Below are 27,346 nucleotides of genomic sequence, written 5' to 3'. Positions count from 1 at the left end.
AGATTAGATTTCTTACAGTGTGGAAACAAGCCCTTCAGCCCAACAAGTCCACACCGACCCTCCGAAGAGCAACCCACCCAGACCCATTCCACTACACTTACCCCTCCACCCAACTCTACTGGCAATTTAGCATGGCCGATTCACCTAACTTACACATTTTTGGACTGTGGGAAGAAACTGGAGCACCCGGAGGAAACCCATGCAGCCACGGGGAGATTGTGCAAACTCCACTCAGACAGTTGCCTGAGGCGGGAATTGAACCCGGGTCTCTGGCGCTGTGAGGCAGCAGTGCTAACCACTGTGCCACCGTGCCGCCCACGTGCCACCGTGCTCTAGTGAAGGTCAGCGCAAGCTGGAGAACAGCACCTCATGTTTTGCTTGGGGACCCTGCAGCCTTCTGAACTCAATATCAAGTTTAACAGCTTTGGCTTTGAGGTCTCCCATGTCCTTACTCTCACCCCCACATACACCAGGCCTTGTGATCACTTATTCTGCTAATACCGCACAACCCATTGTCAGTCAGTAACAATTTCCATTAACAGTTATTCACCCTCCTAGCCAGATTGTTATCCACTCCTTTGTCTATTCAACTGTTCTCTCTCTTTGGACTCTATCCCCATTTATTGTTTACTCCTTACCTCCCTCCCCCCCTACCCTCTGCATACAAACTGATATTTTTCTAACTACCATCAGTTCTGATGAGGGGTCAATGGACCCAAAACATTAACTTTCATTTCTCTCCATAGATGCTGCCAAACCTGTTAAGCTTTTCCGGAAATGTCTATTTGTTAGATTAGATTCCCTACAGTGTGGAAACAGATCCTTTGGCCAAACAAGTCCACACCGACCCTCCAAAGAGTAGCCCACCCAGACCTATTTCCCTCTGACTGATGAACCTAACACTATGAGCAATGTAGCATGACCAATTCACCTGACCTGCACATCTTTGGACTGTGGGAGGAAATGGGAGCACCCAGAGGAAACTCACGCAGGCATGGAGAAAATGTGCAAACTTCACACAGACAGTCACCCGAGACTGGAATTGAACCTGGGCCTCTGGTACTGTGAGGCAACAGCGCTAACTGTGCCATCCTAAAGTACTGACTCCGCTAGGACTTTAGGGACTTTTGTTGCCATTCTTACCTGGTCTGGTCTAGTCTGGCCTACATGTAACTCAACCTGATTGACGTTTAACTGCCCAGGGATGACAAGAAATGCTGATCCAGCTGGTGATGCCCACATCCCATAAATGAAGCTTTAAAAAATAATTCTGTAGGATCTGTTACAGAGTCTAAAGAAGTTTGGAAGATGATCACCGATGCATCTGTTACTTCTAGGGCCATTTTGTTAAATTGCATTATGTTGGTGCTTTTTTTGGAAGCAGGAATTGCAGACCAGGTAGACAAATGGTAAATCTGAACAGGAACACGTTTTTTACAATGCTCACACCTCCACAGCTGGTTCTAGACTGCACCCAAGACCTGCACTTCCGGTCACCTGACTAGCTCTCTCAAAAGGCCAGCATTACCAACTACACATATGACACACCGCAGTGTAGATTGTTGGGTTCTGATGATTTGTCAGCCTTCCATCCCACCACTTTCCCCAACACCATTTTTCTATGAACAAAGATTTGCTTCAGCTCCTCCCTCTCACTAAACCCTGTGTTCCCCTTCTGACTTCAACAATTAAATACGAGGGACAGTTTTACGAAGAAGGATATTTAATGAGCGTACTCTTGCCCACCAGATGTGCATGTCAGAGAACCATATTATGGATGGAAAATTATGAAAAGGTGACAGGAATTTGCAAAATGTGAGTCTCCAAACTGAGACTGTACATTCGTAAAATAAGCATGGCAGTAAGTACCTCACTGCAGACCTCACTGTCTCCAAGCATGGTAGTAACCTGTGCAAAGAGTTAGACTAGTAAGTATAGTATCTTCTATAACCTTTAATTGCACATAGTCTTACCTGAATGTGAGCCACTTTTACTAGTTAGCTGGTTCTCTGAGTGGCTGTGACTGACAGGAGTTATATCCTGGCAGCTTTGTTGCATGGGTGAATCTCTCACAGATGGATCTGTGCCTGAGGGCTTCTCTATATTTTTCATCTCCATTTCTTCATGGTGTATCCAGAGGTCTGGAGGCCTCAAGTCTTTTTGACTGCCCTTCCGTTTGCCACCACTGTGAGCTGCCCGCTTTCTGTGATGGGAAAGTAATAAGTTGAGGATAAGGACACAGTGATGCTTTAATTCTACTTTTTAACTATTCAGCTATGAGTTTTGAGAAATTAATGAGGCCTGATCAATGTATGTGTCCAAACCTGAATTTTTGAACTTGGAGAAAAAAACCTATGTCCTTCTAAATGTAGCAGATCTACCCTTACACATGCAAATAAAGGCTACTTACTATTGGCACAGTTAATTTGGTAACCTGTGATTATTACTAATTATTCCAATTAGAACAGTGTAAAGTAATGGGCAAAACAAGAGTACAATAATTTTATTCCAATTGTCTCTTCTCTTCTGCTGAAGTATGGTTCATTTGGAGCAGCAGCTTCCAGTACATAATTCTCGAGATTTTTCCTGGGTTGTTGCTATAGCACCTCCTGTACACATGCAAACCAGTCAGTAACACTCATCAGTATCATTCCTATTTGTATGGGAAATCTGAGGCTGACCTATATTAGAAACACTGATAGCAATTGTAACATTCGAGCAAAAAATGCCTTGCAAATCAGGATCTGAGACTTTCTAAGCTCATCTACTCCTCAAGGCACCCCTAACATCCTCTTCACTCCGTGCAGTGCTGTTAACACTGGGGACATAAAATGCAGGGTGGGTGACCATTTTGGGGAACAAGCATGAACTTGAGTTTTTCTCTCTGCTCTCACTCTGGCCTCTAGCCTCTCGTCTTTGGTCTGGTACAGTGTTCCTAAGGAGCTCACTGCAAGCTTCAGGAACAACATTTGAATGAGCACTCTAGAGTTTTCTTGACTCAACACTACAATTCAAAAATTTTAGAACATAATCACCACCTCAATCTTACCCAATATTTTAAAACTTTTATTTGTTTGCATGGGCCAGTCTTGACTTTTCTTGTGTCATTACCATCTTTATCTCCTCGTTATTTAGATGGTTTTTATGCAGCTATTCACACCTCTTTTAGGCATTACCTTTGTTTTTACTTTGTTTCTTACAAATCTCTTTAGCTGTTGTATCGTAAAGTCTTACTTTATCTCTAAACTATAACTCCTTTGCTCTTCTTTCCCTTTCCTTCCTTCCACTAGCCTAGACATCTGTATGAATGTGAGAACATATCTTCAGCCCTAATGTAAATTCACTGACCTGATAGGTAAAAACAAGGACTGCTGATGCTGGAAACCAGATTCTAGATTAGAGCGGTGCTGGAAAAGCACAGCAGTTCAGGCAGCATCCGAGGAGCTGCTCCTCAGTTGATGCCTGAACTGCTGTGCCTTTCCACCCTCACTGACCTGATACACTCACTCTGTTTCCCACCACAGATGCTGCCTGAGCTGCTGAGTATTTCCAGCCATTTCTTCTCTCTGGTTCCGAGTCCCTAGTGTCTGCAGCATTTTGAAATTAAACAGAAAGTGTTGGACAAACTCAGTGGATCCAGCAGCATCTGTGGGGAGAGACGCAAAGCTGCTAATGGTTGAGTCTAATTACCCTTCTTCAGAGAAGTATTTTGCGTTCGTTTAAAACCTTCTGATCTGTTTACTTCTACCTTCATAACATTGCCAATGGCTTCATGTGCTTTTGAAACTTTCAACACGTGTGTTACCTCTAACATTGGACAATTCCATTGCTGTTACAGTTGCCATCTTGCATTCTTTTGCTGAGACAAAATTCAGGACATGTAACCTTGCCTGAACAAAGAGTGGGATATGTTCACCCAGCACCGCCTTGGTCTCACAACACCTTGATTCTTATTCTTGTTTTAAGACTCCTCTGTAGCTTTCTCATGATCAATCTCTGAAATCTTTTCTAGTCCTACAAGACAGGAAATATCTACATTCCTCCAATTCTGGTTTCTTGTGCATCCCTGATTTTCTTCACCACTGACATGGAAACTAGAACCAAGAAAACCAGAAATATGCCTCATCTTTTTGTAATTTTATATATTTCAATCAGGATCGAAGTTTCGGGCATGAGCCCTTCTTCAGGAATGAGGAGAGTGTGCCAAGCTGGCTAAGATAAAAGGTAGGGAGGAGGGGTGTTGGAAATGCGATAGGTGGAAGAATGTTAAGGTGAGGGTGATAGGCCGGAGTGTGGGTGGGGGCGGAGAGGTCAGGAAGAAGATTGCAGGTTAGGAAGGCGGTGCTGAGTTTGAGGGTTGGGACTGGGACAAGGTGGGGGGAGGGGAAATGAGGAAACTGGAGAAATCTGAGTTCATCTCTTGTGGTTGGAGGGTTCCTAGGCGGAAGATGAGGCGCTCTTCCTCCAGCCATCGTGTTGCTATCGTCTGGCGATGGAGGGGTCCCAGGACCTGCATGTCCTTGGTGGAGTGGGAGGGGGAGTTGAAGTGTTGAGCCACGGGGTGGTTGGGTTGGTTGGTCCGGGTGTCCCAGAGGTGTTCTCTGAAATGTTCTGCAAGTAGGCGGCCTATCTCCTCAATATAGAGGAGGCCGCAGTGAATGCAGTAAATGATGTGTGTGGAGGTGCAGGTGAATTTGTGGCGGATATGGAAGGATCCCTTGGGGCCTTGGAGGGAAGTAATGGGGGAGATGTGGGCGCAAGTTTGCATTTCTTGCGGTTGCAGGGGAAGGTGACGGGAGTGGACTACCCAACCCAACCACCCCGTGGCTCAACACTTCAACTCCCCCTCCTACTCCACCAAGGACATGCAGGTCCTCGGACTCCTCCATCGCCAGACCATAGCAACACGACGGCTGGAGGAAGAGCGCCTCATCTTCCGCCTAGGAACCCTCCAACCACAAGGGATGAACTCAGATTTCTCCAGTTTCCTCATTTCCCCTCCCCCCACCTTGTCAGTCCCAACCCTCGAACTCAGTCCCACCTTCCTAACCTGCAATCTTCTTCCTGACCTCTTCACCCCCACCCCCACTCCAGCCTATCACCCTCACCTTGACCTCCTTCCACCTATCACATTTCCAACGCCCCTCCCCCAAGTCCCTCCTCCCTACCTTTTATCTTAGCCTGCTTGGCACACTCTCCTCATTCCTGAAGAAGTGCTCATGCCCGAAACATCAATTCTCCTGCTCCTTGGATGCTGCCTGACCTGCTGCACTTTTCCAGCAACATATTTTCACCTCTGATCTCCAGCATCTGCAGTCTTCACTTTCTCCTAGAATATTTCAATCAGGTCCCATTTCATCCTTCTAAACTTTAGTGAATGCAGATCTAGTCAAACCAATCTGTTGGTATTAGCTTAGTAAGCCTCTGTTGCACTTCCTCTATAGCATGTTCAGTGTATCCTATTTTAGGGATGGACATCAAAACTACTCACATTATTCCAGGTGCAGTCTCAGCCAGGCCCTGTATAACTGCATTATGATATTCCTAATACTAAACAAATTCTCTTGCAATGAAGGTCCTTCCACCAGCTGCCATCCAAACCCTTTGTACCTATCTGTCTACTTGAATTGACTGGTGCACATAGACACCAGAAGGGTCCTGTCAAGAAATTCTTAATTAATATCAATACATTAGCCCCACCCTCTCTTCTTTAACTTTGCCCATTAACCTCTTATCATGGACCTTTTCAAAAAGCTTCTGAAAATCTAAATACTTTATGTTTTCTATTGGTTTCATCCTCAAAACACTCCAATACATTTATTAAGCATTATTTCACAAACCTGTGCTGGTTTTGACCAGTCCCATTAATGCTTTCCCAATGTTCTGTTACCACAGTTTCTAATGCAGATTCTAGCATTTTCCCCATTACTGATGCTAGGTGTTTTGACAGGTATGGTTTCAGTGGCAAGCCCTTAACTTCAGAATGGCCACACTAAACTTATTCACATCTTTTTTCCATTTAAGATGTGCTGTAAAACTTACCACTTTGACCACACTTTTAGTCATTGGTCCTAGTATGCCTCTCATTGGCTTGGTGCTAAATATTACTTCATGATTCCTCCAGTGAAGTGCTTTGGACTATTTTACTTCATTATCGGTGCTACATAAAGGCAAGTTGTTGCTTTTGTCTTTAGGCATCAGGAATGACCATAACAATGAAAGGGAAAGTGCTATTGTTATGTTAAATCCATCCTGCTTTTGTTCTCTTTGATATTGCTATTATTTTTATTCATTTTTATATTTGTATGGAGGATAGAAGGTATAAGTCGAGTAACAGAAAATGGAAAAAGCGAATAAAAGGATTTGAAAAATAGTCATGCAAAATACTATGTACAAGATATGAAAAAAAGTAGATTTTAATAAATGCCTATATTTTCAGCACATCAATCAAATGTTGTCAACAGATATGAGCTGAATTCTAGTAAAAGTAAATTCTCACTTGGGAATGCTGTACCTAACCCATATTACTTTTGCAATTACAAAGAGAGTTTTCAGATCCCTTGGTTCAGCATAACATTGAAAGAGAAAGCTTTACTATTTGCTTCCCCAGTGCCCTTTCCACCCACCAACTGATAGATCTGTTGCTGTGCCTAAAAAATATTACATCAGAGATCTGCAGCTGTGAGGTGTCTCCACTGTTCAGCCAGAGCTTATTATATTCTGTCCCATTTGAATAAGCCCTGTGAACCACTTATGATACAGTCACAGTATCAAAAATAATAACCAAGGAATTGTGGTTCACTATAAGGTTAGCACAATATGGTAATCAAGACTGGTTTCAGTCCTAGTTTCAGGATGGAAGTCTCTTCTATCAGTTTGCTATAAATATCTTACAGAAAGCAGGACTTTGCTGTTTCAACATAGTGGACATAAAGCTATCACAAGATATGATCCTCAAATTGACAATCTCGCTCAGAAAGGTCACAGTGATTTGTTATTCGCCAAGGTTTCAAATTCGTAGTGGTACAATAGGATGTCCTTTTCTGATCATGAGATTAAGACATAAGGTTAAGCCAAATGCTACTCTGCAATAGGCTGTCCTGGACTTGACCAAGACTCCTTGATGCTGGCATCACTATATGAAATATATAATAGAGTGCTTATTTCCCTGTTAACTGATATCCTTCACCTTGGTGAACACAAAGTACAATCCAATTACATTATACAACCTTTGGCAGCTCACCAACACCTTCTACAGGGCAATTCGCGATGAGCAAGAAATGCTTGCATTTGCAGTGTTTATCACATTCCAGCAGTCAGTCTTACAGTATGGACAAATATCTATAGTTGCCTAAACAATCACATCTACCAGACTCTCCTTAAATAATATTCAAGAACGTTGGTCAATTATTCCTGACATAACAGGGCCACAGCTACACAGTTTTCAGCTGAAACAAAGGCATGTAACCTTGCAAATAAAGGCAAGAACAGTGTTAGATAGGATATTGGCGTGGAGTATATATGTTGACAGGCTCAATGGCCCATTACAGTGCTAAACTTTCTATGCAGCAACTTTATCTTCAACATGAATGAAAAAAGCAAAATCAATCCAAAATGGGAATTCAACCCTAATCTGTGGATGGCTGAGTCTTCCACCTTGAAACACTTCAACCCCAGGGCATCAATGGGGACTTCACCAGTTTCCTCATTTCCCCTGTCCTCAACTTACCCCAGTTCCAACCTTCCAGCTCAGCACCGTCCTCATGACCTGTCCTACCTGCCAATCTCCCTTCCCATCTATCCGCTCCACCCTCCCCTCTGAGCTATCACCTTTATCTCCACTTTCATCCACCTATTGCACTCTCCCCAGCCCCACCCCACTCCCATTTATCTCTCCACTCTAGAGGCTCCCAGCCTCATTCCTGATGAAGGGCTTTGTCCAAAATGTCAATTTCCCTGCTCCTCAGATGCTGCCTGACCTTCAATGCTTTTCCAGCACCACTCTAATCTTGACTCTGATCTCCAGTGTTTGCAGTCCTCACTTTCGCCTGGATGGCTGAGTCAGTCTCCTAACAGTCAGTTCACATTCATTGATGTGCCAAGTGACCTCCCTCAGAAATTACAATGAAGTGAAATAAATTTCCAAATTAGACAATAAAATCCAAACATACTTTCGTTGCTGTGCTGAAGATCGACGGGTGCAGATAACAGCAACAACAATGACCACGACAACTGTAACTGCACCAATGGAGACCACGATGATCACCAGCAGATTGCCATTCTTTTGAGGAGTCACACTGCCATGAGGTGGATGCATCTGACCAATTGGAGGCTCTGAAAGAATAGCAATACATATTAATGTTACAAACTTAGGAGTAGTCTTAAAATTATAAAGCAACAAAATTGTAAAGTATTTTCTTCATTCAATAACTGTTGTAATATGCATTACCGCACTGAAAATACAGACAGAATCTAATTTAGTTAAGAGGAGTTAATCACTTGTACACATGTCAAAAAACAGGGAAATGGAATTAGAATAGATAAACCTGGTAGAGAATTTGCAGCATTACAATTGCACAATTGCAACAGACAGAAGTGGTTTTGCTTTGTACTGAAATAATTGTGCTTCTGCACATTGGTTTTGTGTAACAATAATAAAAATGCTTTGTTCTTTTAGCAATACCAACACACTCCAGGTCAATGTCATGGCTTTATTTGCCAAAAAAGCATACAAATCTCCAAAATTAAGTTCAGAACCGCACACTGCTCAAGGCTGATAAATTCCCTGGATCTGATGGGGTGCATTCTAGGATTTTAAAGAAAATAGCTGCAGAGGGAGTAACTTTCCAAGATTCCTTAGATTCTGCAAAAGTCCCAGAGAATTGCAAAACCACCAGTCAAAAGTAAGGGAGGCAATAAATAGCCATGTGTCATTAGGAAAATGTTAATCGATTATAAAGGATGTAATGGCAGAGTATTTAGGAAGATATATAATCATCTCTCAAAGATTTATTAGAGTTCTTTGAGAGGTAACAAGAAGGATAGAAACAAGTGAACCAATAGATTTTCAAAGGTGTTTCATAAGATACCACACATAAAGCGACTTCATAAGAGCCCATGGTTTTTGATGTAACATATTAAATACGGAGAGGATTGGCTAACTAACAGAAGACAGAGAGTTGGAGTAAAGGGAGCATTTTCTGAATGGTTACCTTTTACTATGGAGTGCCACAGGGTTCAATGCTAAGGCCCAATTAATTATAATTCACTATTATGACTTGGATAAAGGAACTGAATGTTCTGGAGCCAAGTGTGCAGATAACACAAAAATAGTTGGTGAGGAAAGTAGTGAGGAGGAGACAAAGAATCTACACAGGAATTGGTCAAGTCAATGGGCAAAAAATTGACATATGAAAACATATGTGGGAAATTTTGAGACTGTACACTTTTGTAGGAACAGTAAAAGAGCTGAATCTTGTTTGGATGCAAAAGATTGCAGAAAGCAGCAGAAAGCAGAGCAATTTGGGATTCTTGTGCATGAATCATAAAAAGTGAGATTTCAAGTTTAACGGATAATAGGGAAAGTAAATGAACAGTTAGCCTTTAATTTAAATGGAATAGAGTATAAAATAGAAGGTCTAAAATCATACATCATACTAATCAGAACATACCTCAAAAACTGTGCACATTTTAATCCCCCATCCATCTAAGGGAAACTATACCAACATTGCAGTAAGTACAAAAAGATTCATAATGTTGATTCTGGGTGCGGGGGTACTGTCTTATGAAGAAATGTTGATAAGTTTGGGTCTGTACTCATTGGAAGTTAGACGAATGAGAGGATAATTTGTTGAGCAATGTAAGATTTTTCGGGGCACAAATAAAAAGAATACTGTGGATACTGGAATAGGAAATAAACAGAATGCTTAATGTATGACTTCTTCAGAACTACGTTGTACACTTTGATTGATTTGATTTATTTATTGTCACATACATATTGTTACAAATACAGTGAGGAATGTTGCATGCTCCAGTATCATCTTGAAACACAGAAAACCATAGAATGCAAAGGCAGAAAATAAAGAAATGTTCAATCTTACAATCCGTCTCCTTAAGTGCTTAGCCATGATCCTGAATCCAGGCTCTCCTCCCACCCCCAGTATGAAGTAGCCAGCCAGTGTCAAGGCCTTTCACTGTGCGTTGCCGCTGCTGGAAACATGTCACCATTCTTTGGAGCCTTCTCATCTCCACTGAACCATTACTACCATATCTCCTTGCTGAGCCGACGTCTCAAAGCTGCCGGCACTGATACTGATACTGCCGGATCCCATGGCTCTGCCAAACTTGACTCTGCCTTCTCGGCCAACCTCACTGATGCAGCATCTGCCAATGCGACCAGATCCTGGGCTGGGCTCAAACTTGACTCTGCTGCTGCTGCTGCCAGGAATCTAAAGACTCACCTCTGCCTCTGCCACCACCACACAGGACCCACCCTGCCACTGTCATTGTCATCGCCACTGACTTCACTGCTCTCCATAAGAAGGTAAGTAAAATGTAAAAGTAAAGATTAAAAATAAGCAAAGTAAAAAAAGGATAAAAGGATGGAGCAGGCAAGCCCTAGGTGCAGGAGCCTGAATGCTTCCAGAGCTCTACAACCTGCAGAATAAATAACCTGGTAAATGTTACAGCATTAATGTATCAGTTTACTCCTCTGTGACTTATCTTCTATTTTGAGTTCTTTTTTGGTTTTGTGCTCTTCCTTTACTTGACTTAGCTTTTTTGCTTTTTGAAGGATCATCCAGTGAAGCTGAATGGGTAGAACTTTGAAATAAAAAAGGGATGATCACCTTGATGAAATTGTTCTATAGTCCACCCAATAGTCAGTGGGAAAGTGAGGAGTAAATTAGTAGGGCGAACTCAGATGTATATAAGAATAATAGGACTGCAATAGTAGGGGATATTAATGTTACAAATTTGACTGGGACTGCCACAGTGTTAAGGGCTTGAATGGTGAGGAATTTGTTTAAAGTGTTCAAGAAAATGTTCTTTATCTATATGTAAACATAGCTAGTCGAGAAAGAGCAACATTTTACCTTCTCTTGGGAAGTAAGGCAGGGCAAGTGACTGAAGTGTTACTAGGATGTGACGATGCTGCTCCTTTAACAAGATTGTGTTGTCCTTGGCTTTTCTCAAATGCGTTATATGGGGCAGAGTCACCAAGATGTTTGTGTTTATCTACTTGAAGTAGCCTTTGAGCTTAAAAGAAAACACTTCTTCAATGAAAGGGGAATGGACAGCTCACCTTTTCTCTGGTTTGGTCAGGCTGTCCAGAGCAAGCAGTCAGTTTTGTGAGACTGCTGGTCAAAGAAACAGTTGCATGGAAGGTGTCCCCTGCGGAATCTCTCTGCCATCTCTCTCGCTCCTGTAAGACCCTCTGCTTGATTTTATCGTTTTTGCCAAGGGTTGTTTATGGCGATTCTTGCAGGAGTTTGGAACAGCATCACTCAATTGGGTTTTCAAATAGTTATGTTATTTGTCTTTCTTTTGCTCATGTGGAAAATAAATGCTGCTTTGTTTGAAACTGCATGGTTGGGCTGGTTGCATCCCTCCTGGAATATCCACCCCACACCTGCTTAAAACAGCTCGAGAAGTTAGGGCCTGGGCTACCTTCTTGAAACGTTTTGAGGGGAATCTGGTCTGTTCTGTAGTTCCAAATTGGGAATGGGTTGCTAGACCCAAAGGCAGCAAGTCATAGGTGTTTGCGTCTTTTGTTCCAGGTGTTGAGTTTGGTTGGTTTGAACAGATCTTGATGTAGTTAGGGCGCTTTCAGTCGCCAAGAGTTTTCCAGGGTGGGAGAAGTGACCTTGGGGTCCTTAGGAAGGTGAATAAGGGCAAGCTGCTGGACTTCACAGACAATCTGGATTTGGAGCTGTCTCCTTCCATGAAGAAAGGAGATATAATTACAGTAATAGCTCAGCTCAATTGGCTGGAAATGGCCACAGAATCTTTGGAGGTGGCTAAAATTCAATTGAGAATGAAGCAGCTTGAGTTGGAGGCAGAAGAAAAGGAAAGGGCAAATGAAATGAAACTGTATGAGCTATGATTAAAAGCAGAAGAGAAAAAGAACAAAAAAAAGCAATTTGAAATGATCTGCAAGATGGCGCCCTGTGTTCCCTCTGCGACTCCCTTTTCAGATCCACACCCCTCACCACCACAGCACCCCCATTCATGGCACCTTCCTCTGCTACCGCAAGAAGTGCAAAACCTGCACCCACACACACCACTCCCTTCACCTCTGTCCAAGGCCCCAAAGTATCCTTCCACATCAAGAGAAATTTACCTATACTTCCACCAATGTCATCCTCTGCATCTGTTGCACCTGATGTGGTCTCCTCTACATCAGGGAGACAGGACCCCAATTTGCAGATCATTTCAGAGAACATCTCTGGGACACCCGCCCCTACCAACCGAACTGCCCATTGGCTGAACACTTCAACTCCCCCTCCTGCTCTGCCAAGGACATGCAGGCCCTGGACCTCCTCCATTGCCAAACCCTAAGGAACTGATGCCTGGAGGAAGAAAGCCTCATTTTCCGCCTTGGGACCCTACAGTCACATGGAATCAATGTGGATTTCACCAGTTTCCTCATTTCCCCTGCCCCGACATTATCCCAGTGCAAAGCCGCTAACTCAGCACTGCCCTCTTGACCTGTCATCTTTCTTCCCACCTATCCGCTCCACTTTCCTCTCTGACTTATCACTTTCGCTCCTACTTTCATCTACCTATCACATTACTAGCTACCTTTCCCCCAGCCCCACTCCCCTCCCATTTATCTCTCAGACCCCCGGCACACAAGCCTCATTCCTGATGCACGGCTTATGCCCAAAAGATTGATTCTGCTGCTCCTCGGATGCTGCCTGACCTGCTGCGCTTTTCCAGCACCACACTCTTAACTCTGATCTCCAGCATCTGCCGTCCTCACTTTCTTCTTGGTAAAGATCATCAGGATAATTTACCACCGGGTAAAAAGGAAACTCTTTGTAGGGAAAGAGAAGTTTAAAAACCTCCAGTGTTTTCACTGCAATAAAGTAGGCCATGTGAAATCATAGTGTTGGTGGGTTAGGAAAAGCACTAGGAAGCCAAATGTAGCAAAACAGGATAAGCCAATGAATTTTGTTGGAGTGGTAACGGAAAGCACAGTGAGGGCTAGAAAGCTATATCAGAATGTACAAGCTGCTCGGAGGTTGGTTAAGAAGGACGTGCCAGGTCTTCATAAGCCATTACCTGCGACGGTAAAGTTTACTCGCATAGGCCAGGAGCAGCAAATTAAGAGGTTATAATACTAAGAGACACAGAATCCTCTCAAGCTTTGATGTCGAAAGATGATCAGATATGTACCTCTGAAGGTCTGTGCCAGAAAAGGTACTTGTTTCAGGAATTCACATCAGTCAAGAAGCACTTATTTATGAGGTTAGAGAGTCCAGTGAAGAGTGGAGAAGTCATGGTAGAGTACTGGGAAAACACTCAGCTCCAAGAATACAATTTGCCCTTGCTATTGATATAGCTGGCCTACAGGAAGGAGAAAGTGAGGACTGCAGATGTTGGAGATCAGTGTCGAAGAGTGTGGTGCTGGGAAAGCACAGCTGGTCAGGCAGCATCCGAGGAGCAGGAGAGTCGACGTTTCAGACATCCCTGATGAAGAGCTTATGCACGAAATGTCGACTCTCCTGCTCCTTGGATGCTGCTTGACCTGCTGTGCTTTTCCAGCACCACACTCTTCGATCCACAGGTAGGAGTGCTGCCTACTGTGGTTGCAAAGCCAGTGGAAACTCAGGCAACTGGACTATGGAAGGAATCACATCCTGGGAGTTTTCCTAACTGTGTGGCAATGAGGTCATAAAAGCACCAGTTGAAACAGGAGAGATCACAGAGGACAGATAATAAAGTTGAAGTGGAATTAGCAGAGACCCTCTTTGATCAAATGGTTGACACAAAACAGGAGGCAAATAGATGACAAAGCAGACATTGTTAGTTCAGAGAAATTAACTGAATTACAACAGAAAGATGAGAAACTAAACCAGTTGAATCAAAAAGCATACATGGAAGTATAATCTAGATGTATCCCTGAATGCTACTATCTCAAGAATGATGCCTTAATGAGGAAATGGAGGCCATCATATATTCAGGCAGATGAGAAATGGGCAGACGTTCATCAAGTTGTATTGCCAGTGGGCTGTAGAATGGAGATGTTGCAGATGGCGCATGAATTACCAGTAGGGGGTCACTTAGGGGTGAATAAAACTCAAGCTAAAATACAAAAACATTTTTACTGGCCTGGACTGCATAAGGATGTAGTTGCATTTTGCCAGGCATGTCATACATGCTAGGTAACTGGAAAACCAAGGCAGCAATAAAACCTGCACCTTTAATACCTATTCCTGCAGTTGAGGAGCTTTTGACAAGAGTCTTAATTGATTGTGTAGAACCCCTATGTAAAACAAAAAGTGGGAATCAGTATTTGTTAACAATAACGGATGCGTCAACTAGATTTCCAGAGGCCATTCCATGACATAATATCACAGCTAAAAAGGTTGTCGAGGAGTTCATCAAAGTTTTCACTAGATATGGATTACCCACAGAGATACAATCAGATCAAGGGTCAAACTTTACATCAAAACTATTCAAGGAAGTTATGGACGTTTTAGGAGGAAAACCATTCAAATCTGCTGCTTTCCATCCAGAATCGCAGGGACCGCTAGAGAAATGGCATCAGACATTAAAGACCATGTTGAGTGCTTACAGCTAGGACTATCCAGATGATTGGGAGAAGGGAATAGCGATTGTACTTTTTGCAATCAGTGACGCACCAAATGAATCAACCAAATTCAGTCCATTTAAATTAGTTTTTGGGCATGAAGTGAGAGGACTATTAACATTGATTAAAGAGAAATTGGTAAGTCAGAATTTAGAGACACTGTGTCAAATTTTAGGGAACAATTAAATAGAGTGACGGAGTTGACTAGACACCATTTAAAAGTATCACAGCACAAAGTGAAACAGGAAGCAGACAAGATATCAAAAGCAGGCAATCTTGCTATTGTAGATAATGTGATAATGCTACTTCCAGTGATAGCGAACCTTTAAAAGCAAGGTTTAGTGGACCATATCAAGTCAAAATGCTATTGTATAAGGTGAACTATTTGATAAGAACTCCATACAAAAAGAAATCTCACAGAATGTGTCATGTGAATATGCTGAAAAGGTATTTTGACGGGGAAGGAAAGCCAAAGGAGACTGTGTTATTGGCGACAACACAGAGGGACAGCTCTGTGACCAGTGGACAGCTTTTCAAAAGTGTGATAACGAGAATGCAGAGGAATTATATTACTGTTAGAATGAAAGGTAAGGCTGGTAAGAATATGGAGAAATGACCATGTTCACAGGCTTCTGAATTGGATATTTGACAATGAGGAAGCTGTCAAAAATTGCAATAAATTATTGAGTTACCTTCCAGACGAAAATTGAAATGACCTGAAAGAGTTATTACTATTACATGGGGAGATATGCAGAAATAAGCTGGGAAATACTAACCTAATTATGCATGATGTAGATATAGGGGATGCTGTTCCAATGAAACCACATCCTTATAGGCATAACCCTCTCAAGGTGGCACAGTTTCAAAAGGAGATTGAATGCATTCTCCAAGATGACATAATTGAAGTGAGTTACAGTGGCTGGAGGTCACCCATAGTATTAGTGCCAAAATCAGATGGTACCCAATGGTTATGTGTGGACTATCGCAAAGTCAATGCAGTTACAAAGACTAATGCATACCTGATTCCATGTTTGGAAGATTGTGTTGAAAAAGTGGGACAAGCAATTGAAATTTCTAAGTTGGACTTGCTCAAAGAATACTGGCAGGTACCTTTGTCCAAAAGAACAAAGACAATTTCAGCTTTCATAACGCTGAATGGACTTTATGAATTAAGTTATGCCATTTGGTATGAAAAATGCACCGGTCACATTTCAGTGACTAACCAATACGGTCATTTCCAGATTACCCAATTGTGTCACATTTATAGATGACCTGGTGATTTTTAGTCACACCTGGAAGGAACATTTACAACATTTATTGGAATTGTTCGATCAACTTCGGGTGATAAACTTGGCGAAAAAGGAATGTGTCGCCTTCCTGGGCCATCTTATTGGATGTGGACAAATGGCCCCACAGGATTCAAAAATGGTGGAGCCTGGTACAATTGCAACATTTGAGAGGCATTTGGATGGGTATATGAATAGGAAGGGTTTGGAGAGATATGGGCAGGTAGGACGAGATTGCGTTGGGATATCTGGTTGGCATGGACGGTTGGACCGAAGGGTCTGTTTCCATGCTGTACATCTCTATGACTCTATGACTCCTGTCAGACCCTGTGTTTAATTTTAATTTTTTTGCCAAGGGGTGTTTATGGGGATTGTTGCAGTTACTTAGAACAGTTGTGATAATATTGATTGGATTTTCAAATAGTTATGTTATTCCAAATTCAGTTTTCCTTAGTTCATACGCAAAATAAATTCTGTTTTGTTTGAAAGTGAGTGGTTGGGCCAGCTGCTTCACTCCTGGAATATCCACTTACACCTGCTTAAAACAATGAGAAAAAATAGGTTCTGGACTACCTCTTGAACTATTTTGTGGGGGTCTGGTCTGTTCCATAACAAGGGAAACACTTTGAGACCTGTTACTGTAATTCTATAAGCTTGAAAATCATTATGAAAAAGGATAGGCCTTCCATTAAAGTTGAAGATTGATGGCGAAGTTTGATGGCATGAGACAGGAACTTTCAAAAGTGGATTGGAGTAGGGTTTTTTCTGACCAGTGGACAGCTTTTCAAAAGTGTGATAACGAGAATGCAGAGGAATTATATTACTGTTAGAATGAAAGGTAAGGCTGGTAAGAATATGGAGAAATGAATGGATAAAGATATTGAGGCTCTGGACAGGGATAAGAAAGAGTCAGGTATTAGATATAGACAACTGGGATCAGTGAATCTCTTGAAGAGTATAATGGTATAGGGGCTTTCTTAAGAGGGAAATTAGGATGGTATCAAGGGGATATGAGATAGCTTTGGCAGATAAGGTTCAGGATAATCAAAGAGATTCTATAAGTACATCAAGTGCAAAAGAACAACGAGAGAGAGAAAATAGGGCCTCTTAAGGATTAACAAGATCGTTTTTGTGTTGAACGTCAGGAGGTGGGAGAGATACTAAGTGAATATTTCATGTCAGTTTTTACTGAGGAGAAATAGAGGTTAGAGAACTCGGGAAATAAATATTGATGTTTTGAAAATAGTACATGTCACAGAAAAGAAAGTACTAGACACCTTAGAAAATATAAAGGTAAATAAATTTCTGGGACCTGATCAAATGCATCCAAGGACGTTGTGGGAAATTAGGGAAGAAATTGCAGGAACCTATCAGAAATATTTATAGACTCATAAAGTTGTGCAACATGGAAACAGGTCAAATGTCCGAAATTGTTCTCGCCCCACTTGCCAGTATTAGACTCATAATCCCTCCCAACCCTTTCTATTCCGGGTGCCTTTTAATTGTTGTTACCAGCCTCTCGCACTTCTGGCAACTCATTCCATACTCTGTGTGAAAAAGTTGTCCTTAGGTCCCTTTCAAATCTTTCCCCTCCCACCCTTGCATCATCTAGGTGCTGGAGGACAGGAGGGTGGCAAATGATGTGCATTTACATATGAAAGGTGCAGCCTGGGAACTGTAAATTGGTGAGTCTGATATTGGCAAGTTTTGGGGTGATTCTGAAAAATAAGATTTACATGCATTTGGAAATGCAGGGACATGATTAAGGACAGGCACATGGCTTTGTGCAAGGGAAATCATGTCTCACAAACTTGATTGAGTTTTTTGAGGGGGTAACCAAAAAGATTGATGAGGTCAGAGTAGCAGATGTTGTTTACTTGGAATTTAGTAAAGCCTTTGATAAGGTTTTGATGAGTAAAGATAGACCACATGGAGTTCAGGGAGAGCTTGCCAACCAGATACAAAATTGGCTTGACAGTAGGAGACAGAGGCTGGTGATGAAGGATTGTTTTTCGGACTGGAGGCCTGTGACCAACGGTGTTCCACAGGCTTCAGTACTTAGTCCACATTTGTTTGTCATTCATATAAGGAACTTGATTGAAAATTTAGGAGACATCGCTAGTAAGTTTGTGGGTGACACAAAATATGGTGGCATTGTGGACAGTGAAGAGGATTATCTAAGATTACAACCAGTTCTTGATCAATTGCGTCAATATGTTGAGGAGTGGTAAATGGAATGAATTTGGATAAATGGAAGGTATTGCATTTTGGTAAAACAAACAAGGGCTGGCCTCACAATTAATGGTAGGGCCCTGGGTAGTGTTGTAGAACAGAGAGACTTAGGGTTCAGGTACATAATTCTTTGATTTGGAGGAGCCGGTGTTGGACTGGGGTGTACAAAGTTAAAACACACAACACCAGGTTATAGACCAACAGGTTTATTTTGGAAGCACTAGCTTTTGGAGCGCTGCTCCTTTATGAGGTGGATGTGGAACCATTACCACCCGATGAAGAAGCAATGCTCTGAAAGCTAGTGCTTCCAAATAAACCTGTTGGACTATAACCTGGTGTTGTGTGATTTTTTTTAAACATAATTCTTTGAAGTTTGCATCACATGGAGGCAGGGTGGTTAAGAAGGCATTTAGCACACTTGACGTCATTGTTCAAACCTGAGCTAGATGTCATGATGAGGTTGGTGAGGTCTCATCTGTCATCTGTACAGTTCTGTCACCCTGCTATAGGAAGGATATTATTAAATTGGAGAGAGTTCAGGAAAAAAAAACTACCAGGAAAGGAAGGTTTGAGTTATAAAAATAGGCAAAATAGGCTGAGACATTTTCACTGCAGTGTAGTTTGAGGGGTGACCTTATAGATGTTTATAAAATCATGGGAGGCATAGATAAGATGAATAGGAAGAGTCTTTTCCCTAAGATGGGGTAGTTCAAAATGAGGGGGTCAAAACCTAAGGTGAGAGGAGAAAGATTTAAAAAGGACATGAGGGGCAACTTTTTTACACAGACAGTGGTTTATATATGGAATGAACTGCCAGAAGAAGTGGTGGATGCTGTTATAATTACAACATTTAAAAGGCATTTGACTAAGTACATAAATAGAACAGGTTTGGAGGGAGATAGGCCAAACACAGACAGGTGGGACTAGTTTAGTTTAGGAATAGGGTTGGCATGGACTAGTCCTCCAAATCAAAGGGTCTATTTCCATATCTCGATGATTTTATGGCTTTTTCCTCTATTTCTCTCCTTAGAAGATTTGCAAGATGGTCCCACTTGAAGGTAAAAGAGGAATTAACACATTCATAGTCTTCTTAGGATAACAGCTGGAAGAAAGGAGCAAAGAATGGAGTCTTATGGAGAAACTAAAAAAAACAAAGAAATGCGGTGCTAGAAATCAGAAACACTATCAGAAATTATTGGAGAAACTCAACAGGTCTGGCAACATCTGTGGAGAGAAAGCAGAGATCATGTTTCAGATCCAGTGACCATTTTTCAGAACTGAATGTAGCTAGGAAAAAGTTGGCATGTGGGGCTGGGTTGGAGAGGTTGGGAGAAGTGTGGTGGGTGGGTGTGAGTTGGAGTAAACAATAGATAGAGATGGAACACAGAGAGAGAACAACAGTTGGGCAAAGTCAGAAGTCACAAGACACCAGTTTATAGTCCATCAGGTTTATTTGAAATCACAAGGTTTCGCCTCGCTACTCCTTCACCAGATGAAGCCACTTTCACCTGATGAAGGAACAGCGCTCCAAAAGCTTGTGATTTCAAACAAGCCTGTTAGACTACATAACCTGGCATCGTGTGACTTGTGACCTTGTCTACCCCATCAAATACCGACACCTCCATCTAACAGTTGAGCAGACAAAGGAATGGGTAAAGGTCAGCCAGGGAGAACCAATGTCAACTAATGGGGACTATTAGTGGCTGACAATGGGTAGGTCTGGTGTGCGGGAATTGGGGTAAGGAGATGGGAGAAAGTGCACCAGTCAAAAAATAAGTCCCCAGGGCCAGACCAGATTTATCCTAGGCTGCTCTGGGAAGCGAGAAAGGAGGTTGCTAAGCTGTTGGCGAGGATATTTGCCTCTTCACTCTCCACAGGAGTCATACCGGAGGATTGGAAGGAGGCGAATGTTGTTCCTCTTTTCAAGAAGGGGAAATAAGGAAATCGCTGGCAATTACAGACCAGTCAGTCTTATGTCTGTGGTCAGCAAAGTTTTGGAAAGAATTCTGAGGGATAGGATTTATGACTATTTGGCAAAGCATAGTGTGATTAAAGGCAGTCAGCGTGGCTTTGTGAGGGGCAGGTCATGCCTCACAAATCTTATTGAGTTCTTTGAGGAGGTGTAAAGACAGGTTGACGATGGTCGAGCAGTTGATGTGATGTGTATGGATTTCAGTAAGGCATTTGATAGGGAAAGACTCTTCCTATTCATCTTATCTATGCCTCCCATGATTTTATAAACATCTATAAGGTCACCCCTTAAACTACACTGCAGTGAAAAAGTCTCAGCCTATTCAGCCTATTTTTATAACTCAAACCTTCCTTTCCTGGTAGTTTTTTTTTCCCTAAACTCTCTCCAATTTAATAATATCCTTCCTATAGCAGGGTGACAGAACTGTACACAGTACACCAAGAGGCCTCACCAACCTCATAATGACATTTGGCATGGACTAGTTATTCATTCATAAAGTCAGGAAGTATGGGATACAGGGAGATTTGGCTCTCTGGATTCAGAATTGGCTGGCTGACAGAAGGCAGAGAGGGGTTGTAGATGGAACATATTCTGCCTGGAGGTCAGTGTTGAGTGGGGTCCTGCAGGGCTCTGTACTTGGGCCTCTGTTCTTTGTAGTTTTTATAAATGACTTGGACGAGGAGGTTGAGGGGTGGGTTAGTAAATTTGCAGATGACACAAAGGTTGGAGATGTTGTCGATAGTATAGAGGGCTACTGCAGGCTGCAGCGTGATATAGACAGGATGCAGAGCTGGGCTGAGAAATGGCAGATGGAGCTCAACCTGGACAAATGCGAAGTGATGCATTTTGGAAGGTTGAACTTGAATGCTGAATATAGGATTAAAGACAGGATTCCTGGCAGTGTGGAGGAACAGAGGAGTGCAAGTACATTGATCCCTCAAAGTTGCCACCCAAGTGAATAGGGTTGTTAAGAACGCATGTGGTGTTTTGGCTTTCATCACAAGGGGATAAAGTTTAAGAGCCATGAGGTTTTGCTGCAGATCTACAAGTTCCTGGTGAGGCCACACTTGGAATATTGTGTCCAGTTCTGGTCACCCTACTATAGAAAAGATACAGAGGCTTTGGAGAGGGTGCAAAGAAGGTTTACCAGGATACTTCCTGGACTGGAGGGCTTGCCTTATGAAGAAAGGTTGAATAAGCTGGGACTTTTCTCTCTGGAGAGAAGGAGGAAGAGAGGAGACCTGATGGAGGTGCACAAAATAATGGGAAGAACAGATAGAGTCAATAGCCAGAGACTTTTCCCCAAGGCAGGATTGACTGGTACGAGAAGTCATCGTTTGAAGATATGAGGAGGAAGGTACAAAGGAGACATCAGAGGTATGTTTTTTTACACAGAGAGTTGTGAATGCATGGAATGCTTTGCAGTGGTGGTGGTGGAAGCAGAGTCATTGGGGACATTTAAGTGTTGGACATGCACATGGATAGCAGTAAGTTGAGGGGTGCGTAGGTTGTTACTATATTTTACATTAGGATTAAATCTCGGCACAACATCGTGGACCAAAGGGCCTGTTCTGTGCTGTACCTTTCCATGTTCTATGTTCTATGTTCAACTCATCTCCAGTCTGACAAAGGCCCATCTACTTTCCCTGTTTCCAGTCTATTATCTAACTTCTAATCCATGCTGCCAAGGACCCACCAATCCCAAATATTTCCAATTTGCTAACTGACCTGCCATCTGGCACTCTATCAAATGCTTTCTGACAATTCAAAAATACCATATCCAAAGCACTACTTTCATCCATTGCATTTGTCACCTCATTAAAGAACTCAATTTAATTTATCAGAAATAACCCTCCCTTGACAAAACCATGTTGTCTGTCTAGTATTAACTTATTTTTCTCTCAGTGTATGCTTATCTTATCCCATATTATGGTTTCTATACATTTTCCCACAATTGATGTCAAGTTGAAAGCTCTACAGTTTCTGAATTATCCTTTGCTCCTTTCTTAAACAACAGTGTCACATCTGTAACATGCCGTTACCCCGGGACTAATCTGTGTTCAGAGAGGCTGGAAAATGGCTGTCAACAGCTTCATGATTTGCTCCCATACTCTCTTAGCAATCTAGGATGCATTCCACCTGGAGACTTGTCTACCTGGAGTGCTACCCTTTATAACACCTCTTTTTCTATCACTATCCTGCTCAGTTGCTCAACACCTACGTTATCAACTAGCCAGTCGCCTTTTGCTAATTTGGGAAAGACAGAAGCAAAATATTCATTTCGGAACTCCGTCACACACTTTGTTTGAGTAAGCAGCCTTATCTACTTGTTCCTTATGGGTCCCATTCTATCCTTCACTAATCGCCTGCTATTAATATGTTTGAAGACCATTTTTATTATTTGCTTCAGTGCAGCCTACTATTCTTTTCTCATGCTCCTCTTAGCCTTCCTTACTCCAGTCTGAGCGTCTTTCCCATATTTGAGATAGTCAATCTAATTTCTATTACTATTATTTCAGTATATAACATATGCCACCTAATTCTTCCATATTTTCTCAACATTATCCTTAGTCATCTAAGGTACTCTAGCTCTGGATACCCTATATTCATTTCTTATGAATGTATACCTCACTTTTACCTGATTCGCCTCTCTTTTGAAATTCTCTCACATTTCATCTCCAAAATCTGTTTCAGTTCAACTTTTAGACACTAGAATCTGCCCTTTTCCAATCTGAGGTCTTAATCTAATTTTTGTTCTTTTCCAACTTAGTATTCAACTTTATTAAGTGATGATGCTATTTCCCAAATGCTCCTCCACTCTGATGTTCTCCATTTAGGAACCTGCCTCATTTCCGAGGACCAGATCCAGCACAGCTTCTTTCCTACTCAGAATGGAAATGAACTCTCCTAGAAAGTTCTCCTGCGCACATTGCAGGAATTTCTCCCAATTGTGCAAGAAATGATCAAATTATTTTTGACAGCATCTCAATTGAAACTTGTGACAAATGAAAAGGGAACTTTGTTTCTTACCCTGAAAACACCTCTGAGAATAATCTAAAGGAAAGTCACGTAAATTAACTTGAAAATGACCACACATCAGGTGAGGAGTGAGATTGAAAAGGAGATTCCTTTACAGTAACCTCACCAGACATGGGAATCACTAGCATGGGAATCAAATCCATGCTGTAGCAACACTCTGCATTACAAACCAGCTGGCGCATTACAAACCAGCTGGTCAGCCAACTGAGCTAACCAACTCCTTCAAAATAATCACCTCCAAGAACTGAAGTAATAGTGTATTAATCAGATATAAGGTAATCTGAAAATGTTCTGAGGATGGTACAAGGCTTTTACAAAGTAAGTGGAAAGTGATTAATATTCTCTGCTGATGTGTCCTTTGTCAAAACACTGACTGATCATATTTAAGTTTGACTTTTTGACTGCAAGCTCACAGTTTGCATGGATATGTTTTTATCTACAACTTCATTGATGTTTTCACACTGAGATTTATATAATACAAACATAATTTTCCATTGCTAAATTTGTACAATTTGTATGCAAATCCTTTCTTTCAGATAATTCAGTGGTACTGACACTGGAAGCTCCTGGGGAAAGAGGGAATATTTTCCTTGGCTACTCTGCCTGTTGACTGTTCAGAAGAAAGTATAGCAATTTTCCTCTTTGTTACACCGAGGGAACATTAAAGTCAGCAGGAACAGTGAAAAGGAGAAGTAGATGGAAGCACACGGTCTCAGTCCTCTAATACGCTGCCCAGGGATCTTCCAGCAAATGCGAATGAACATAATTTGACTTACATAAATAATGCAGGCAGACTGTTAGCACTGAACAAGATGGGGTGAGAATTGAAAGGAGTAAGCTGGGTGGTGAAATGTTCCTTGCACTCCAGTCCCACTTTGAATAGAAGCTGCAATGGCCAACTTATGATTAAGACCCTTCCATAATAACCAGGAGCTTCAAAAGCTGACAGGCAGGAACACATCTGCAGTGAACTCTGAGCCAGAGCTTGTACAGGGAGGTCATTTCAAGAATTGATTGCTCCACCATTACCTCATGGGCTCCAGGCATTCTCCTCTTCTCTAGCACCTAGTTTGGGTGTGGACTTAAGGAAAAGGAGAATGGTTCTACAGTTAATGGGAACTGCCTGGGATCTCACCACTGAACGTACTTCCTGGTTGAGTGAGCAAGCAAGCCACATTGATGTACACAAATGTCATCATAAACAGGAATCGTGGAATGCATTATTTCTGTAAACTGGCACTGAACCTGACTCAGGCTGTCATGATACACGGTGGCTCAGTGGTTTACACTGTTGCCTAGGGTCCCAGCTTCAATTCCTTGGGTGACTGCCTATGTAGGGTTAGCACATTCTCCTTGTGTCTGCATGGGTTTTGTCCGGTTGCTCCAGTTTCCTCCCACAGTCCAAAGATATACAAGTTAGGTGGCCTGGCCATGTGAAATCACTCTGTAGTGTCCATGGAGGGGCAGGCTACTTGGCTTAGCCTAAATGGTGAGGTAGGTCTGGATGGGATGCTCTTAGGAGGGTCATTGCAGATTTGATTGGCTGAATGGACCCTTTCTGCACTGTAGGGATCCTATGATAATTGTTTGCCCTGTACCGGTGACTTTATCAAAATTAGCTGCAAAATGACAATCCTCCCTTAGTTTAGATCAGAGTGGTGCTGGAAAAGCACAGCAGGTCAGGCAGCATCCGAGGAGCAGGAAAATCGACATTTTGGGCAAAAGCCCTTCATCAGCACCACTCTGATCTAAACTCTGGTTTCCAGCAGCTGCAGTCCTCACTTTTGCCTAATCCTTCCTTAGTGCCTCACGGCAGAGTTCACATCATTACAGCGAGGAGGAATCATGTTAGCACAGAATACTTTTCTAATCCAAGTAGAAAGCGTAATCCTTTATAACTGTGACACATGTACTGCAGCAATCAATGTAAAATCTTGTAATTGTTTTGTAGTTGTAATCTTAATAACATATTTCATTACAGTAGTTGAGAAGTGTAAACATTTGTCTTAAAAATGTAGCCTTCATTGTGGTTCTGTTCGCTGAGTTGGGAATTTGTATTGCAGACGTTTCGTCCCCTGTCTAGGTGACATCCTCAGTGCTTGGGAGCCTCCTGTGAAGCACTTCTGTGATTTTCCTCTGGCATTTATAGTGGTTTGAATCTGCCGCTTCCGGTTGTCAGTTCCAGCTGTCCGCTACAGGAGGCTCCCAAGCACTGAGGATGTCACCTAGACAGGGGACGAAACGTCTGCAACACAAATTCCCAGCTCAGCGAACAGAACCACAACAACGAGCACCCGAGCTACAAATCTTCGCACAAACTTTGAATATAGCCTTTTCTCACATCTGAATGTTATCATCTTGGTTAAAAGGAATACTTCAAGGTAGAGAGCAAAATGACAATAAAGTACAGGAAAACAACTTTAAAAATGACTTAACAACTTGCAGAAAAGTAAATTATTGCTGATAGTACCTCAATCTTCCATCATATTTATTATTGTAATAACATATGGGTGCAACAAAATTCAGGAACTCAGCTGCTTTGTAACATAGCAACAGCACGAATTCCAATTCACTCTAAATGTGCATCTCCAACCTTAGACTAAGGTCACACCAGCAGAATTGTCTGAAAGCATCTGTAAACACTGAGTGATGTTTTAAATTCAGCTAAGTGAACCATTTATCTGTGCAGGTGACAGATGCTTACTGAAAGAATTATGAAAATGTCCTGTTGGAAACAGCCAAGCTAGACTGTTAGGCTACGACTATGCCACACAACTTTATATTTGTCAACATTTCATCTGAACTTCATGTGTGTTTGAATTATTCAGAAGGCAGCCAGAGATTCCCCAGAGCCCAAATACGTCATTCCACCTTGCTTGCAGTGTTCTTATTTATTATTTACAACAACACCCTTGTCCAGTGCAATGAACAGAAAATGAAAGGTCAGGCCACATTTCAAGTTATATCACAGAACCATTGCAATCTCTAGCTTTAAGCACAGTCAGGGTGACAGCAGACAAATTCATTTCAGTTGGACTGACCAAACAAACTTTTGTCACAAAAGCATCGAATAAGAGTAGGCCATTCAGCCTACTTTGTCATTCTAGATCTTTACCTGAAGTCCTCCTTAGAGATAAAAAAAAAGGCAAGATTCATGAACCGTGGATAACAGGAGAAATTGTGCGATGAGCCAAGAGGAAAAGGGAAGCACACATAAGGTCCAGGCAGTTAAGAATGGGCCTTGGAAGAATATCGAGAGTAGGACCAATCTTAAATGAGGGATCAAGCGGGCTAAAAGGGGTCATCAAATAAACTTGAGAGGGCAGAATTAAGGAGAATCCCAAGACCTTTTATTCTTATATTAAGAAGCAATAGGGTAACCAGGGAAAGGGTTGGTCCACTAAAGGATAAGGAAGGAAGGTTGTGTGTCGAACCTGAGAAAATGGCTGAGATTCTAAATGATTACTTTGCATCAGTGTTCGCTGAGGAATGGGGGGTGATGAACACTGAGATTAAAGATAGATGTTTATTTATTCTGAATCACGTTGATATAAGGTGGGAAGATGTGTTGGGTAAGCTAAAGGATATAAAGATGGACAAAGCCCCAGGACTAGATGGGATCTATCCCAGGTTACTGAGGGAGGTGAGAGAGGAAATAGTGGGGCCTTTACAAATATCTTTGTAGCATCCTTAAACATAGGTGAAGTGCCAGAGGACTGAAGAGTTGCTCATGTTGTCCCCCTGTACAAGAAGGGAGTAGGGATATTCCAGGTAACTACAGACCAGTGAGCCTGACATCAGTGGTGGGAAAGTTGCTGGAGAAGGTACTAAGGGATAAAATCTATTTATTTTTGGAAAGGAATAGGCTTATTGGTGAGAGGCAATATGGTTTTGTGCGGGGGAGATCATGCCTTACCAACTTAGTAGAGTTCTTTGAGGAAGTGACCAAGTTGATTTGATGAAGGAAGGGCTGTAGATGTCATATACAAGGTGTTTGATAAG

At 42.1% G+C, this 27,346-nt stretch overlaps 1 protein-coding gene across 1 annotated transcript in view; it reads right to left on the bottom strand.

The window, feature by feature from the left end:
* The window catches only part of dcc (DCC netrin 1 receptor), a 990,886-nt gene that overhangs the window by 37,753 nt on the left and 925,787 nt on the right, over positions 1-27,346 (bottom strand). The window contains exons 23-24 of the mRNA XM_060825544.1: positions 8,172-8,334; positions 1,974-2,203 (exon numbers count right to left, since the gene is read on the bottom strand). Coding sequence (XP_060681527.1) covers positions 1,974-2,203; positions 8,172-8,334 — 393 coding nt within the window. The remainder of the gene's footprint in view (positions 1-1,973; positions 2,204-8,171; positions 8,335-27,346) is intronic.

This window comes from Hemiscyllium ocellatum, chromosome 1 (genome assembly GCF_020745735.1).
Source record: "Hemiscyllium ocellatum isolate sHemOce1 chromosome 1, sHemOce1.pat.X.cur, whole genome shotgun sequence".
Taxonomy (NCBI): Eukaryota; Metazoa; Chordata; class Chondrichthyes; order Orectolobiformes; family Hemiscylliidae; genus Hemiscyllium; species Hemiscyllium ocellatum.
This window is presented reverse-complemented; position numbering and strand designations above follow the sequence as displayed.